Genomic DNA, 18,770 nt, shown 5'->3' on the forward strand with positions numbered 1-18,770 from the left:
TATATTGTCTGAGAAAATGGACTGCTTGGTTTCAACTCTTTTTTTATGAAGGTAGCTATAAAGAGGGTCTGAATATCAGGGAGTAAACTGGATGCTTTATTGTTTGATTCATGATATTGCTTTGGTTGTATTTGTAGCTCAGTAATAAGAGGTGAGGGAGCCCTGGTGGCACAGCGGTTAAAGCGCTCTGCTGCTAACCTAAAGGTCGGTGGTATGAACCCACCAGCTGCTTCATGGGAGAAAGATGTGCTGATTTACTTCTGTAAAGATTTACAGCCTCGGAAACCCTGTGGGGGTAGTTCTAGTATGTCCTACAGGGTCGCTATGAGTCGGAATCGACAGCAGTGGGTTTGAGAATAAGGCACGGGACCGTATGGCCTTATAATTACCTCTCTTTCCATCTGTTTCTTTCTCAGGGCAAAGAACAGGAGCATACATTTGTCTTCAGACTGGAACACCCAAAAGCTTGCAAACACTTATGGAAATGCGCTGTGGAGCATCACGCCTTCTTCCGCCTCCGAGGCCCTGTCCAAAAGAATTCTCAGCGATCAGGGTTTATTCGATTAGGATCGCGATTTCGATATAGGTTAATTTTAACAACTGTTTGCTATAACTTTCTCTTATAGAGGTAAAAAATTTATTAGCTCACCTCCTTATTTTACAGGTGTGGAAACGAAGACATGGAGAAATAAAATGGTTTGCTAAAGTCTTCCATTGGCAAAAAATAGAAAGGAGAAGGTGTGGTGTTCTGTTACTGGTTGTAATTTCCTGAATGGTCAGGAAAACATAGTAATGGTATGATGGGCTTTGTCTCCCTTTTAATGTTTAGTTTATGTATTAGCCAACTTCCAGCTTAAGTCCATACTAGAGTTCCAGGGCTTCTCTGTCTAACAGCTAGATACCATATAACCAGAAACCAAACCCAGTGCTGTTGAGTCAATTCCAACTCCTAGTGACCCTATAGGACAGAGTAGAACTGCCCCATAGGGTTTCCAAGGAGCGGCTGGTGAATTTGAACTGCTGACATTTTAGATAGCAGCCGAGCTCTTAACTACTGTGCCACCAGGGCTCCAAATACCATTTAAAAAACCCAGACTCGTTGCTGTCATGTTGATTCCAACTCATAGCGACCATATAGGACAGAGTAGAACTGCCCCATAGGGTTTCGAAGGAGCGGCTGGTGGATTTGAACCGCCAGTCTTTTGGTTAGTAGCTGAGCTCATAACCGCTGCAAGAAGGATGATCTGCACTTAGTGAAAAACTGGTCTGCATAACATTTGTGGTCCTTCATAAACCTGAAGTTTCATTACTTCTATAGAGTCGCAGTTTGTTGGCCATGAATCAGAAATGTTTCGGCTTACTGGAGAGTAGATTATTGGCGTGAGTTTTCAGCATGCCGTGGGTGTTGGTCACTGTGATTTACAGAAGGAATCGATTGTGTAGAATTCATGTAAAGGAGCTTCTATTTTACATGCATGGAAAATGAAACATTTTCCTTAACAAACTTTAAATGAAAATCGAGAAGAAAGGGAAAGCAGTTTTAAAAAATAGTTCTAAAAAGTTACTCCAAAAAGTATATCGCAATTAGAAAAAGTAATGAAAAATCTTGTGAACAGTCGCCCGCATTGACTGAGGCCTGTGGATGGGGAGCAGAGTCCCATGAAAGCACAGATATTCCGAAGTTATTTAATATGTTCGCAGGTGATGTGCGTGCCTGCGTAAGAAATGTCGGTGTAATCTATGATGCGTGTTTCACATGAGCCCAGAAAGTGACAGAATGACCTGATAAAGAGACATCAGGACTGTTATTAATAGTTCCTTCAGGATGACGTTCAGGACGATGCTTTTAAGGAGAAGCTGCATATAGACTTTTTCTTATTTACGTGTATCTGATTATTGTAGGCCTTAACTCTCTCTTCCCTGTTAACATGCCCGCTTTATTTTAGTGGGAAAACTGAGTATCAGACCACAAAAACCAATAAAGCAAGAAGATCAACAACCTTTGAAAGAAGACCCAGCAAACGATATTCTCGAAGAACTCTGCAAGTGAAAGGTGAAGTGCAACCCTGTCTTAAAGACCTGTTCTCCCTTGACAGTTAGGCAGCTATCTGAGTGTTCTCACGTCTGTTTCTGTCAACCAAAGTATTCATATATCAAGTTTGGTTCTGGCATAATCAGTTTCATAAGATAAAGAAAGCATTGCCTGTATTGTTAACTGCGATTTAACTTTCTGTTAATGCCAGTCCAAAGATTGTGTTCACTTTTGTTTGTATTAACTTTTTTAGTTCTTCTGTAGAACATCTTACCTCCCTTTTTTCTCACAGAGATCCTATTCATAATAAAATAGCTCTTAAACCCTTTTCGGAGCTTTAAAAAATGTTGGCGTTTGATGAATAAATTTTAAGTAAAATTATATCATATTGGATTATAATAAAATTTTAATAGTTTTTCATTTAATTTTCAATATACGTCATACATAGGAATTTCCCAGTTTATAAATGTTACTTGCTGTTTAAGTTACTTTAGTTACGTAAGAAAAAGCATGATTAACTTTGACAGATAAAGACTTGTTACGTGTGGTTTTGAATCTGAGTGTGTATTAAAATACAGATTGAAGTTTAAGTGTGTCCAGGGTCAAGATCCCCACCACTTGTCTGAAAACAACCATCATGCTCTGATACTTGGCAGTCTTGATTTTTTAAAAAACTGATTTATTTTTCAATCCAGTGTTGCTTTTGCTTTTAGTGTTTGACATATAGTCCATATATTCATAAATTAAATAATGTAATTGTTAGTTCCCGTTCAGTTGATTTTGACTTACAACAACCCCAACGTGTGCAGAATGGAACACTCCATAGGGTTTTCAAGGGTGTTTTTGGCAGCAGGTTGCCAGGTCTGTCTTCTGAGTAGCCTCTAGGTGGGTTCAAACCACCAGCCTTTTGGCTAGTAGTGGAGCGCTTAACCATTTGGACCACCCTGGGACTCATAAATTAACTAATACATAGCTATAAATGAAACCATTTCAATTTATGATTGTTTTAAAACTCCAGGCTATCTCTTATTTTGTACCAATGATGATTCAGACTCACTGAGGTCACTACGAGGCTCATAGGTGGTTGTGCTTTAAAGGAAGAGATGCGTATTTTTATTGCTTTATTTAAAACCAAAAAAGGAAATAATTGCCATTATTGACTTTAATGGCATGAACACCAGAATACTTTTGTGAAATGAAATTTAAATATATGGCTAAGAAATACAGCTTGTTAGTCCAGGTTTGATTTTGATGGATAGTGAAGCAATTTACTTTGTAAGATGAGACTAATGGAAAGTTGTCTTTTTTCTTTTGTCAGCAAACACAGCAAAACCTGAAGAACTCAGGTGAGTAATGTCTTCCAGCTTAGGAATTGATATAGAATGTTTTAGAATTTGTGTTGTTTTTGCCATTAATTAGTTAAAGACCTAGGTGTCAAGGTGTTCCATGGCTTTGGTATTATAGTAGAGTACAGGTAAACATATAATGCTAGATAAAATTGACATGAAGAAAATGAAATAGTTTGAAGGCGTAATGTGGGGTAGAGGTGTATGGGCTGTTCATAATGAGAATGATACACGTTTGTTATTGACAAGTGACTGAGGATATAAAGATGAATATAGTATGGTCCTTGCACACAAAGAACTCAAAGAACAAAGGTTGATTTTCAGATAAGGAGTTAATTTTATTCCTGGGATAAACTCTACTTGATCATTGTGTATAATCCTTTAGATTTTATGTTGCTGGATTTGGTTTCCTAATATGTTGCTGATTTTTGCATCTATTTTTGTAAGGGATGGGTCTGTAGTTTTCTTGTGACATCTTTGTCTGGTTTTGGTATCAGGGTAATTCTGGCGTCATAGACTGAGTTAGGAAGTATTCCTTTCTCCTGTTCTTTGGGAAGAGTTTTTAAAGAATTGGTGTTAATTCTTGTTTAAATGTTTGATAGAATTCAATGTTAAACTGTCTAAGCCTGGGTTTTTCTTTGTGTGAAGTTTTTAAATTTCCTAATTTGTTCTCTTTGTTAGGAGTCTTTTCAGATTTTCTATTTCATCTTGAGTCAGTTCTGTAGTTTGTGTCTTTCTAGGAACTTTTCTATTTCATTTATCTAATTTGTTGGCATACAGTTGTTCATAATATTCCTTTATAATCCTGTTTTATTTTTGTAAGATTTGTAGTGTTGTCCCCTCATTCATTCTTGATTTTTAGTCATTGGAGTCTTCTTTCTTTTCCTTCATTAGTCTGGCTAAAGGTTTTTCAATTTTTTTGATCTTTTGAACAATATAATTGTTTTGTTGATTTTATTTTTCAGTTTTCATTAACTTCTGCTCTAACTTGTATTATTTCCTTTCTGCTGCTTATTTTAGGTTTAGTTTGTGCTGCGTTTTCTGATCTCTTAAGGTGGAAGATGAGGTTATTGATGAGATCTTAATTCTTTTTAATATGTTCACAGCTAAAATTTTCTTTTAAGCACTGTTTTAATTTTATCTTATAAGTTTTGGTATGTTGTGTTTTCATTTTCGTTTATCCCAAAATATTTCCTAATTTCTCTCATGATTTCTTCTTTGCCCCATTGTTTATCTAGGTTCATTTCAATGTGTGGAAATTAAGTAACAAATTAGATTGCGTCATTTGTGCACATTGGTGAATATGTTACTTTTCCTCTTGCTGCTTTCCCTAATTGCGTTCTGTTGTGATTGGAGAACATACTTGGTATGATTTTGATCCTTTTTATTTTATCAAGACTCGTTTTTTATTTCTTTGTGTTCCTCAGACAGGATAACCTCAATTGACCTAACTTCAAGTTCACTGATTCTTTATTCTGCCTGCTCAGATCTGCTATTGGGTCCCTGTAGTGAATTTTTCATTTCAGTTTTTGTACTTTTCAACTCCCGAATTTTTATTTGGTTCTTCTTTATACTTTTTATTTGTGTAATGATATTCTCTAATTGATGAAACGTTATTCTCATACTTCCTTTATTTCTTTAGACATACTTCTTGGTTCTTAAGCTTATTTAAAATAGCTGATTTAAAGTCTTGGCCTGATAGGTCCAATGTCTGGACTTTGTCAAAGACAGTTTCTGTTGACAGTTTTTTCCTGGGTTTGAGCCATCCTTTTTTTTCCCAATGTCTTTTACTTTTTGTTGAAAACTGGACATTTTAAATGGTATTTTCAAAGTAGAAAATCTGTAAATAAGGCTTTCTACTCTCCCCAGGTTTGTTGTTGCTGGTCTGTTGTTGTTACTGCTATTTGTTTAGTGACTCTCCTAAACTAATTCTGTAAGGTCTGTATTTGTCATGTGTGGCTACTGAAGTCTCTGCTTAGTGGTGAGCTAATGGTTGAACAGCAATCTCCTTTGACCCCTGGAACCAGTAAGTCTCCCAGCCTTTGCTGTGGGATTCTGTGTGCATGTTGGGACAGGCCTTCAGCACTCATCCAGCCTTCACTTCCTGCTTACGAAGAGCCTGAAGGTCAGCCAGAGGTTAGAACGTTGGGCATGTATAATGGCATATGCTTGCACACAGCCTTTGGATTCCAATGACTATGTCAGAGCTTTTCAAAGCTCCCTATGGGCATCTCATTCCAGAGCTTTTCCTTTAAGTTTTTTGGTCAGCTTGTTGTTTGCCCCAACTGTTAATTGCTGCCTTAGGCAACTATGATGACAAACAGTGTACCTGGAGAAAGGCAAGCTCTGTCAGATAAAAACAGGCCCTGTGAGTGGGGTTTCCCATGGTATTGCCAGACAGGTCAGGTGATGGCAGTTCTCTAGGAATGTGGCTTTGAAAGAGCTCCAGCTCCATTCTCACCCCTTCAGGGGCTGATGTTTATTGTGGTTGCAGGCTGTTTATTTTCATAGCTACCTTATAGCTGGAAGGAGGGGAGAGGGGAATAGGACAAGTTAAAAAACAGGCACAAAGCTCACTGTTGAGCTGTTTTTCTTGAATAAACGCTCCCCAGTTGGTAGTAAGCCATTGGTTAGTTGCTAGAGTTCTGAAAAAGTTTATTTTGACATTTTTTTTGGTCAGTGCTCTTGTCGCTTTTATGGAGGAGAAGAATTTTGGAGGTCGTTAGCTCTGTCTCTCCCACTGAGGACACCCTCCGTAGTGCATATTCTTCCATCCGTTTACTGCCAGCATATTTGTATCTTTGTGTCTGAAGTGTGTCTCCTGTAGATAGCAAAATAAATGGATCTAGTTTTCTTTTCAGTCTAACAGTCTCAGCCTTTTGACTGTTACTAATCCATTCATGTTCAATGTTATTCCTGATATGCTCTCATTTACGTCTCCGTTTTTGCCTTCTGTTTTTCATGTCTCTTGTCTTTTTTTGTTCTTATTCCTCCTTAACACCTCCTCTTGCATTAAGTGATTATTTTCTAGTATATCATTTCAATTCCTTAAATGGTTTTTAATTAGGTTTTTTGTTCTTTTATTATTCAGTTGTTGGAATTCTTTATATATTCTAGATACAAATCCCTTACCAGAATGTCTGAAATTTTCTCCCATTCACTTTTTTCGTTTGAAACACACAGAGGTTTTTAATTTTGATCGTGTCCAGTTTTTCTGTTATTTTTTCAGTTATTTGTGCTTTTGGTATCACATCTAAGAACCCATTGCCTAGTCAGAGATCGCAGAGGTTTACTCCTGTGTTTTCTTCTAAGAGTTTTATGATTTTAGCTATTATATTTAGATCTTTTATCCATTTTGAATGAATTTTTACATACGGTGTGAAACAGGTGGCTAAATTCATTCTATTGCATATAACTATCCAGGTAGTTGTCCCAGCACCATTTGTTAAAAAGACTACCCTTTCTCTATTGAATGGTCATGGCACCCTTGACCATAGATGTATAGATTTATTAGTGAACTCTCAATTCTCTTCCATTGATCTGTATGTTTGTCCTTTTGCCACTACCATCCTGTCTCGATTTTTCTAGCTTTGTAATAAGTTTTGAAATCAGAAAATGTGAATCTTCTGACTTAGTTCTTTTTCAAGAGTGTTTTCACTATTCTGGTTCCTTGAATTTCTGTATGAATTTTGGGATCACCAGGTCAATTTCTGAGGAACCCTGGTGATGCAGTGGTTAAAGGGCTCTGCTGCTAACCAGAAGGCCAGTGATTTGAATCCACTAGCTGCTCTGCAGGAGAAAGATGTAGCAGTCTGCTTCTGTAAAACTTTACACCTTGGAAACCCTCTGGGGCAGTTCTCTCTCATCTGTCCTATAGGGTTGCTGTGAGTCAGAATCGACTTGGTGGCAGTGGGTTTGGTTTGAGTGTGGTAGTCAATATCTGCAAAGAGCTTTAATGATTTTTTAGCCTTTTTTGTTTTTTGGGGGGGGGGCATTATTTTCTTAATCTCTGTTCTGGGGTTTACAGTATTCATCTTAGCTTACCAGAATCAACTTAAAATTTGTGCTGAATTACTTCCAGTGAGATATAGAAGCTATACTTCTGTATTTTCTCCTATAGTTCTAGCCCTGGTGGCACAATGTTAAGAGCTTGACTGCTAATGAAAAGGTTGGCAGTTTGAACCCACCAGCCACTCTGCAGGAGAAAGATGGGGCAGTCTGCTTCCGTAAAGATTTTACAGCCTTGGAAGCCCTATGGTGCAGTTCTGTTCTCTTCTGTAGGGTCACTTTGAATTGACATGATGGCAATGGGTTTGGTTTTTTTTTTTGTTGTTTGTTTTATTGTTATGCATGTTATGTTTATACATTATAAGCCTATCAATATATTGTGTAGTGGTTACCTTATATAATTTTATGTGCTTTGAAGCTGAAGGAAGAAAGGTGAGCAAGTATATACTTACAGAGTTTGCTATATTAACATTCTTATTTACCATTTCTTCTTTCCTTCATTTTTTTCCCTGTGGATTTGCATTACCTTACCGTATGGTGTCACTTCCTTACTCCAGTGTAACTTTGTTCCTGCCTACCTCCTTTGTGCTGTTTTCAGATATATTATAGTCAGCAGTACAGTTGTGTAATACTGTTTTATGAAATTGTTTTATCTGTCAGTTAAAAGAAGAATGGAAATGAAACATGTAATTACATTGTCTTTTATAATTACTTACAATGCAGAATTACCTTTAGTGGCAGTCTTTGGGGTGTGTGTGGGTGTGTGTGTGTGTACTTGAATTGCTGTCTAGTATGCTGTTCTTTCAAGCAGCCCTGGTGGTGCAGTGGTGATGTGCTTGGCTGCCAACTGAAAGGTCAGTAGTTTGAATCTACCAGCTGTTCCAAGGGAGGAAGATGTTGCAGCCTGTTTCTGTAAAGATTACAGCCTTGAAAACTCTGTGGGGCAGTTCTACTGGGTCCTACTGGGTTGTTATGAGTCGAAATTGCCTTGATGGCAATGGGTTTTTGTTGTTGTTGTCTTTTTAATGCCTTCATTTCAGCCTGAAAGACTCTCTTTAGTATTTCTCTCAGAGCAGGTCTGTTAGGTCTCTCATTTTTTGTTTATCTGAGAATTTCTTAGTTTTTCTGTCATTTTTAAAGGATACTTTTTGTAGGTATAAAAAGGGGGACGATCTACTTCCGAAAACCCCATGAGCATAGTTCTTCTCTGACACGTGGAGTCGCCATGAGAGAATTGATTCTAAGCAGCTGGTTTTTGTACGAAATGTGTTCCTTTTCTCTTGTTCTTTCAAGGTTCTCTTTGTCTTTCAGCATTTTCCTATGATTTGTCTGTGCGTAGATCTCTTCACTTTTATCTTACTTGGAGCTCGGTGAGCTTCTGGGTAGTCGGTTGTTTCGCTTATTGTTACAGATAACTTGGAGTTACCATCCCCCTCTTTATTGCTTATCACCAAAATCTTCTTTCTTTTTACACTTGTTCATAATATTCTGTCATAATTCTCTTTGGTTCTTTTTTTTAATTTGTACTTTAGATGAAGGTTTACAGAGCAAACTAGCTTCTCATTAAACAGTACACATATTGTTTTGTGACATTGGTTACCAACCTCACGGCATGTCAACACTCTCCCTTCTCGACCTTGGGGTCCCTGTTACCAGCTTTCCTGTCCCTTCTTGCCTTCTAGTCCCTGGGCTGGTGTGCCCCTTTAGTCTCATTTTGTTTTATAGGCCTGCCTAATCTTTGACTGAAGGGTAAACCTCAGGAGTGACTTCGTTACTGAGCTAAAAGGGTGTTGAGGGCCATACTCTTGGGGTTTCTCCAGTCTCTGTCAGGCCAGTAAGTCTGGTCTTTTTTTGTGCATCAGAATTTTGTTCTATATTTTTCTCCAGCGCTGTCTGGAACCCTGTGTTGTGATCCTCACCAGAGCAATTGGTGGTGGTAGCTAGGCGCCATCCAGTTGTACTGGACTCAGTCTGGTGGAGGCTGTGGTAGTTTTGGCTCATTCGTCCTTTGGACTAATCTTTCCCCTGTATCTTTGATTTTCTTCATTATCCCTTGTTCCCAAAGGGGTGAGACCAGTGGAGTATCTTAGATGGCCACTCACAAGCTTTTAAGACCCCAGCCGCTACTCACCAAAGTAGAATGTAGAACATTTTTTTATAAACTATGTTATTCCAATTGAGCTACATGTTCCCTGAGACCGTGGTCCCCACAGCCCTCAGCCCAGTAATTCGGTCCCTCATGGAGTTCGGATGTGTCTGTGGAGCTTCCCTGACCTTTTACAAGTTGTGCTGGCTTCCCCAGTAGTGTATACTGTCTTAGGCTTCACCAGAGTTACCACTTATGTATTGTCTATTTAATGTTTTTCTATCCCCATCCCTCCTTCCCTCTTAACCATCAAAGATTGTTTCTTTTTGTGTTTAAACCTTTTCATGAGTTTTGTAGTAGCGGTCTCATACAGTGTTTGTCCTTTTGTGATTGACTTATTTCACTCGGCATAATGCCCTCCAGATTCAACCATGTTGTGAGATGCTTTGCAGATTTCATCATTGTTCTCTATCGTTGTATAGCATTCCATTGTATGTGTCTATCATTGTTTGTTTATCCATTCATCTGTTGATGGGTGTCTAGGCTGTTTCTGTCTTTTTGCTGTTGTGAACAGTGCTGCAGTGAACATGGGTGTGCATATGTCAGTTCATGTGGTGGCAATTATTTTTCTAGGATATATTCCTAGGACCGAGATTGCTGGATCATGTGGTATTTCTGTTTCTAGCTTTCTAAGAAAGAAACCCTGGTGGCACAGTGGTTAAGAGCTACGGCTACTGAGCAGAAGGTCGGCAGTTTGATTTAATCCGGTGCTCCTTGGAAACCATATGGGGCAGTTCTACTCTGTCCTATATGGTTGCTGTGAGTCGGAATTGACTTGATGGCAGCGGTTTGGATTTGGGTTTTGGAAAGAAGTGCCCTATCATTTTCCAAAATGGTTGTACCATTTAACAGTCCCACCAACAGTGCATAAGAGTTCCAATCTCCCCTCAGCCTCTCCGACATTTGTTATTTTCTGTTTTTTTTTTTTCATTTGTGCCAGTAATGCCGAGGTGAATTCCCTTTATTTCTGTCGGGTTGGTTGCAATGTCTCCACTTTCATGTCTTATTTTAATTATTTGCATATTTCCTTTTCTTTGTCAGTCTAGCAAAAGGTTTGTCAATTTTGTTGATCTTTTCAAAAAATCAACATCTGGTTTTATTATTTCTCTGTTGTTTTTCTGTTTTTGATATTCCGCTCTGTTCTTTGTTATTTCTTTTCTATTTGTAGGTATAGGCTTAGTTTGCTTTTTCTAGGTCCTAAAGTTGCTGAGTTAGGCTGTTGGCTTGAGTTCTTTTTTGTTTTTTTCATGTAGGTGTTTATTGCTATGAGTATCTCTCGAGTATGATGTTTGTTGCATCACATAAGTTTTGGTGTGGTTTTACGTTCATTTTCATTTGACTCTAAGAAATTTGTGATTTCTGTTTTGATTGCCTCCTTTACCCATGTTGTTCTTAGGTGCTGTAGAGTGAGTTCTGACTCATAGTGACCCTGTGGACTACAGAACGAAACACTGAGGGGTCCTGCACCATCCTCACAATCATTGTTATACTTGAGCCCATTGTTGCAGGCACTGTGTCAATCCATCTCATTGAGGGTCTTCCCCTTTTTCGCTGAGCCTTCACTTTACGAAGCATGATGTTATTCTCCAGGGACTGATCCCTCCTGATAACATGTTCAAAGTACACGAGATGAAGTCTTAACATCCTTGCTTCTGAGGCACATTCTGGTTGTATTTGTTCCAAGACAGATTTGTTCGTTCTTTTGGCAGTCCATGGTGTAGTCAGTTTTCTTCACCAACACCATAATTCAAAGGTATCAGTTATTCTTTGGGCTTCCTTATTCATTGTTCAACTTTCACATGCATATGAGGCGATTGAAAACACCATGGCTTGGGTCAGGTGCACCTTAGTCTTCAAGGTGACATCTTTGTTTTTCAGTACTTGAAAGAGGTCTTTTGCAGCAGATTTGCCCAATGCAGTGTGTCCTTTGATTTCTTGACTGCTGCTTTCATGGTTGTTGATTGTGAACCCAAGTAAAATGAAATCTTTGACAACGTCAGTCCTTTTCCTGTTTATCATGATGTCACTTATTCGTCCAGTTGTGAGGATTTTTGTTTTCTTTGTGTTCGGGTGCAATCCATACTGAAGGCTGTCATCTTTGGTCTTCATCAGTAAGTGCTTCAAGTCTTCACTTTCAGCAAGCAAGGTTGTGTCATCTGCATAACTAGATGTCATATGAGACTCCTTGAAATGGTTGAATGTCAACCAGTTCTTTGGTACAGTGACTCTGTGTATTCCTTCCATCTTCTTTTGATGCTTCCTGCGTTGTTTAATATTTTTCTTGTAGAATCCTTCAGTATTGCAACTTGAGGCTTGAATTTTTTCTTGGTTTCTTTCTGCTTAAAAAATACTGAACGTATTCTTCCCTTTTGATTTTCTGTAACTCCAGGTCTTTGCACGTTTCGTTATAATATTTGCTTTGTCTTCTCGAGCCACCCTTTGAAGTCTTCTGTTCAGCTCGTTTATGTAATCATTTTTTTTTTTCCATTTGCTTTAGGTATTCCCTGTTCAGGAGCAAATTTGAGTCTCCTCTGACATCCCTTTTGGTCTTTTCTTTCCTGTCTTTTTAATGACCTCTTGTTTTCTTCATGTATGATGTCATTCCACAACTCTTCTGGTCTTTGGTCATTAGTCTTCAATGCGTCACATCTGTTCTTGAAATAGTCTCTAAATTCCGGTGGGATATACTCAAGATCATATTTTGGCTCTCATGGACTTGCTCTAATTTTCTTCAGCTTCAGCACGAGCTTGCATAGGAGCAACTGATGGTCTGTTTTGCAGTTGGCCCCTTGCCTTGTTCTGACTGATGATATTTAGCTTCTCTATCATCTCATACCACACGTGTTGTTGTTGTTAGGTTACATCAGATTGCTTCCAACTCATAGTGGCCCTGTCTACAACAGAACCAAACACTGTCCAGTCCTTCCCCGTCCTCACAGTCGTCGTTATGCTCGAGCCCATTGTTGCAGTCACTGTGTCAATCCAATTTGTTGATGGTCTTCCTCTTCTCGCTGATCCTCCACTTTACCAAGCATGACGTCCTTCTCTTGGGACTGGTCTCTGCTGGTAACATGTCCAAAATAAGTGAGACGAAGTCTTGCCATCCTTGCCTCTAATGAGCTTTCTGGCAGTACTGTGTACTGCTTTCAAGACAGATTTGTTAATTCTTCCTGCAGTCCATGGTATAGTCAGTATTCTTCACCAGCACCCTAATTCAGAGACATCAATTCTTTGATCTTCCTTATTCATTGTCCAGCTTTCACATGCATATGAGGCAATTGAAAACACCATGGCTTGGGTCAGGCACACCTTAGTCCTCAAAGTGACATCTTTGCTTTTAAAGCTTAACGGAGGTCTTCTGCAGCAGATTTGCCTGATGGAATACAATGTTTTATTTCTTGACTGCTGCTTCTGTGAGCATTGATTGTGGATCCAAGTAAAATGAAATCTTTGACAGCTTGTCTTTTCTGTTTATCATGATGTTGCTTATTGGTCCAGTTGCGAGGGTTTTTGTTTATGTTGAGGTGTAATCCATACTGAAGTCTGTGGTCTTTGACCTGAGGCAGTAAGTACTTCAAGCCCTCTTCAATGTCAGCAAGCAAGGTTGTGTCATCGGCATAACACAGGTTGTTAATGAGTCTTCCTCCAATCCTGATGCTGTGTTCTTCATAATAAATGTAGTCGATTTGCTTTCTGTTTATTCTGTTTGGGGAGATCCAGGTGTACAGTCACTGTTTATGTTGTTGAAAGATGATATTTGCATTAAAGAAATCGTTGGTCTTGGAAAGTTCTATCATGCAATCGCTGGCTTTTTTTCTGTCCTTCTTCCTTTGTTTCCAGCTTTTGCATTCCAATAACCAGTAATTATCAATATGTCTTGATCACATGTTTGATTAATTTGAGTGCGGAAGTTGGTAGAATCTTCAGTTTCTTCATCTTGGTCGTAGTAGTTGGTGAGCAAATTTGACTTATAGTCGTATTAACTGGTCTCACTTGTAAGCATATGGATGTTGTCCTATCACTGACAGTGTTGTACTTCAGGGTAGATCGTCGGTTTGTCATTCCTGGCGTAGTTGATCATACGATTGTCCAATTTAAAATGGACAGTACCAGTCCATTTCAGGTCACTAATGCCTAGGGTTTTGATATTTATGCATTCCATTTAATTTTTGATAACTTCCAATTTTCCTGATTTGTACTTCATATATTGCATTTTCCGATTGTTAATGGATGTTTGCAGCTGTTTCTTCTCATTTTGATTTGTGCCACATCAGCAAATGATGGTTCCAAAAGCTTGACTCCGTCCATGTCATTAAAGATGACTCCACTTGGAGGAGGCAGCTCTTCCCCAGTTGTTTTTTGAAAGTCTTCCAACCTCAGTTAGCACTATACCAGACAGTGCTCTGCAGCTATTCATAACATGTTTACTGGCCAATTTTTTCAGAAGTAGACCGCCACGTCCTTCTTCGTAGTTTGTCCTTGGTCTGGAAGCTCCACTGAAACTTGTCTACCATGGGTGACCCTGCTGGTTTTTGAAGTATCGGTGCAAAACTTCCAGCATCACAGCAACATGCAAGCTACCGTAGTACAACAACCTGACAGTCAAGTGGTAGACAGTTATGGTAGTGCTGTTTCTCTCTTCAGTTTTGTCAGTGTTTGCTTTATATATTTAGGTGCTCCAATGTTGGGTACATATATACGTGATTGTTAAATCTTGATGTATTGACCCTTCTGTCACTATACAAAGTCCATTTTTCATCACTTCTAACAGATTTTGTCTTAAGGTCTTCTTTGTCTGATATTAAGATTTCCATCCAGCTCTCTTTTGGTTATTGTTTGCGTGGAATATTTTGCGGAGCCCTGGTGGTGCAGTAATTAAGTGCTTGGCTGCTAACTAGAAGGTTGGCAGTTCAGATCTACTGACTGCTCCTTGGAAACCCTATGGGGCAGTTCTGCTTTGTCCTGTAGGTTCACTATGAATCGGAACTGACTCAACAGCGAGAGTTTTTTGTTTGTTTTTATGGGTATAATTGCAAAAAGTGAGGCTTTAAAATTCATACATAATTTTTAAAATGAATTTTCCCCCCATTACAGTGTTCACAATAGCATTTCAACTCAGAGTGATGGCTCCCAACAGGTAAGACAATTTCAAGCTTCTGAAACACTAAAAGCTGTTAATTATGGGAAATAATGTTATTAATGGGGTTTTCATTCTATGTTAGTGATGTAACCATGGGCAAGTTATGTGCATTTTGTTTTCCTTATCTGTAAAGAGGCTCAGTAATGTCTAATCCTCTGTTACAGTATTTTCTAAGATATTCTAAGTAAAACGGTTGTCTATGAAACGTTTGTCTTCTCTGTAAATTGTAGACAGTGAGTAAAAATATTAATATTTAGTTAAATTACCGTTGCCTAGATGGTTATGTAAAACTGACGCTTTTGCTTACACTATCTTTATTCATTATGTAGGTAGTATTGTGTTTGGTGAGGTGGTCTTTTATATAGGTGGTATAGATGATCATCTGTATATTTGTGTCTGAAGGCTTGGGGTCTCAGACCTACTCTGCCTGTGATGCCCCCCCTTCCCTGTGGTCCTGTGCTGGTGGAGCTAGAGAACGTTCCACGGAGTCCTGGAATAGACCAACACGACAGGAAGTGGTTTGTTAACCCCTGAAACCAAAATAAAATGCTTGCTTAATTTGTATTCTCAATTGCCTGCCATGAAATTAGAGTTCTTTAAATATGATTGAAAGCAAATTATTCATATTTGTGAGCTGAAAAGAAACATAATTGAGTAGCCTTAAAGAGATGGGAATGAAGAAAGGAGTGCAGGTGTGTCTAAGTGAAGGACAGCAGACTCTTGTCCTCATTTTGTTTAGCCTGATCTGGGAGTCGTGGTTGGTTCTCTGTTGAAAAAGACTTCCTTGCTAATTAGTAGATCCTTTTTTTGGGTACAAAATAGAAGTGTGTTCATTATATATTATTCTGTTAATATTATGCTACTATTTCTGATGGGCATTCTACATTAAAGACTGAAGATAAAACCAAAAGGGAAACATGATTATATTCCAGTAAAATAAAACAGGAAATGCTCCATTTTTGGAGACTTAGAGATAATAATCTGATGACAGAGAAGATGTTTATTTAGCATTCCAGGGCCTTTTTCTAGATTAATAGTAAGTACACAAATATGGATAGTTTGTGGCTTATTGGTGTTAATCAGTGGGGTTTATCCCTTCCTAAATAAATGTATGGGGCTTCGGGAGCTCCTTGGTAATTATCTGACTGAGTAGTCATATTGGATATATGTTCACGTTTTGTGTCTGTTTATGAGATGGATCTTGATAATGCTTAGGATTTTTCTCTTTCTCTCTTAGTGCGTTTTGTACCTGAAATCTAATGAGTTTCTGTGGTGATCTCCAGGTTTTGGTCAGCTTTCTGTGCAGCTAGTTCTTCCTTCCTGGTGGTGGGTCAACGGTGGTTGGTGATTATTTCTAGTCTTTGCTATGCCATTTTTATTCATTGTTATTTTGCTTAACTAACTTAAAGGTGCTTTGCTCGTGATGGGTAACTATCACTGGTGGACATATTTTTACTTCACTTCCAAATAACTTGAGATTAATTTCTAAAATTAAGGGGTGTGTGCGTGTGTGTTTTCCTTCCGTTTCCACCCCTCCTTTCTACTTGGGAGTGTGGTCGGGGTACTTTGTGTACATCGGATCACACACTTCAAGTGTAAACAGTAAGGCTTCTAAATGCCAAATTTTAGCCTTTCTTAGACCATTAAAAAGAGTTTTATCAATTTCTTACTCAAAACACGCCTTCAATAAGCAACTGTGTTGTCTCTTAATGTTAGCACTAAGTCCTATCAGCAAGGAAAAATAGTATACTCAGATTTCAAGAATAAAAGAATTATCTGTGTTTGCCTTTTATTTTAGTATAGAATGAGAGTCTAACTAGTTTGCATCCTGTATTATAACACTAAACCCATATTGATTTTTAAATATTTTTTAATTTCAGTGGGTACATATTGAAATTTGTTTGATTTGATTCATTAGGCACTACTCAGTTCCTTTGTTGCAACCTTTAGAAAGAGAGAGTATCGAATCTACTTGAATATCAAGAAAAGTGAAAACTTTGGAGCTGAGTGTCCTTCTTTCTTATGTGGCTGTGCTGAGACCTCCTTGGCTGAATGGAATAAAGCTGTGGTACTTAACACCTGTGAGGCCTCCGTGCTTGTTGATAGAGGCTTGGACTGAATGTAGAGCTGACCTGGCTTGGAGCTAATGGGTTCCCCCTCCTGTATTTCTAATGCAGTCTGCGTTTCATTGTTTCTACATGGTTTGATTTTCATTAATACTTCTAAAAGACTCTAAAGCAGTCCTCTTTTAGAAAACGATAGGTTGATAAAATTTGAAAATACTCCCTAGGTTTTAAAACATTGGGCAAGATTAACAGGTCACTGTATTTCTGGCAACCCTGGTGGCCTAGTGGTTAAGTGCTACGGCTGCTAACCAAGAGGTCGGCAGTTCAGATCCGCCAGGCGCTCCTTGGAAACTCTATGGTGCAGTTCTACTCTGTCCTATAGGGTCGCTTTGAGTTGGAATCAACTCGACGGCAGTGGGTTTGGTTTTGGTTTGGGTATTTCTGGCAGGTGACTTCGGCAGATAATTTTTAACTGATTTAATCGAAGCCTTCTCCCTCCTCAATTCTTTAGCTTATTCTGGCTGGTGTGTTTTAAATGACACCACTGTTTGAGTGAGTGATTTGGTATATCACTAACTTAGAATTATCTGGTATTTAGAGTGTCACCTTTTTGAGAAATGGTTTATGTACTTTAAATCTATAAACTGTTTATAAACAGTGAACAAACAAAACTGATTAATATTTGGAAAATCTTGGCTGAGCTTAGTTTAATTTTCTAAAATTTTAGAGACCCTAAATTGAAGATTGTAAGTGCTATGAGTTAGATCTGATGAACAATTTTTTTTTTAAAGGAAATAAAATTCTTTAGTAATTTTATTTAAAGGCTTCCAAGTTCTGAAAAATCTTTAGTTTATTTTCAGTTTCCCTAGTTAAAAAAGGTAAGGATTCATGTTTTGGTTTAGTTAGAAAAATAACATCTTTAGACATCTTTTGTATTTAGGGTGATTTTTTTTTTTTTTTTAGTTATGTTAAATATTTGCTGCCCTTTTTGCCATGTCACAAAGCCTTGGCAGCTGTCTTCTGTCTACTGAAGGACTGATGAGTGCTCACCAGGACCCTGCATGCTGCGTGGTGCACGCCCGTAGCTCTGAAGCCTGTGCTGTAGCTAAACAGGACCCTGCATGCTGCGTGGTGCACGCCCAAAGCTCTGAAGCCTGTGCTGTAGCTCTGTGGGACAGAGGGATAGCTAATATGCTTAATAAACCATTTCTTGGTGGAAGTTCATGATCTTGTCATATTATCTGTACCTGGTGAAGTTCTTTTTGAGATCCTGTGAAATTTGATTATAGAAAGAACAATGATTCATCATTATTAATTGGGGACATTGATAAAAGTTTACATGGCCTCTGAGAATAGATTTTTTAAAATGTTCTTTCTGGATTTTATTTCCTGGGTCTCAGTTTTTTGAAATCACTTAATTTGGAGAATATTTTTCACAACTGCCCTTCTCCATATGTGCGTTTGTCCTTATGTAGGATTCTTTCAAATATTTGAATTAAGTAGATGATGACTATTTTTTTCTCTTCTGATTAGAATCTCAAACACCTTTTTTGCCTTTCATTTTAGTAACAACATCAGGGACAGATACAGTGTCTTGCTTTCTATGAAATTTCCTCCTTAGTTAATTCACCTAACTGAATCTGATTACTTATATGTATTTCCATATTGACATTTTCCATTCCGTAAAACTTTGTGGATTTTACTCTCTTTGTTGTTTTTGAATGTTCCCATCGCATGGCGTAGATGTTGATGATTGCTCACGGCAGTGGTGCATGCTGGTCACGTTGCCTTTCTCCGTTATGACCTCCTATACATCCATTTTCTCCTGTTCCTGTTTACTAACTGTACTCCCTCCCACTCCCCAACCATCCAGGCTCTCGGCTGCCAGTGACTGCTGTCAACGTGGTGGAAACCAGTGGAACACAAGGGCCTTGCCCCCACCCCAGACCGCACATAGAAACTACACTGACTTTGTCCATGAGCACAATGTGAAGAATGCAGGAGTCCATCATGATGCTCACTTCCCTGGCCA

General features: G+C 38.5%; 1 protein-coding gene across 1 annotated transcript in view; it reads left to right on the forward strand.

Moving 5' to 3' along the window:
* The window catches only part of EPB41L5 (erythrocyte membrane protein band 4.1 like 5), a 214,491-nt gene that overhangs the window by 93,022 nt on the left and 102,699 nt on the right, over positions 1-18,770 (forward strand). Inside the window, exons 12-16 of the mRNA XM_023556079.2 lie at positions 417-586; positions 1,947-2,053; positions 3,351-3,378; positions 14,627-14,669; positions 15,075-15,190. Coding sequence (XP_023411847.2) covers positions 417-586; positions 1,947-2,053; positions 3,351-3,378; positions 14,627-14,669; positions 15,075-15,190 — 464 coding nt within the window. The remainder of the gene's footprint in view (positions 1-416; positions 587-1,946; positions 2,054-3,350; positions 3,379-14,626; positions 14,670-15,074; positions 15,191-18,770) is intronic.

Source organism: Loxodonta africana, chromosome 6 (assembly GCF_030014295.1).
Source record: "Loxodonta africana isolate mLoxAfr1 chromosome 6, mLoxAfr1.hap2, whole genome shotgun sequence".
Classification (NCBI taxonomy): Eukaryota; Metazoa; Chordata; class Mammalia; order Proboscidea; family Elephantidae; genus Loxodonta; species Loxodonta africana.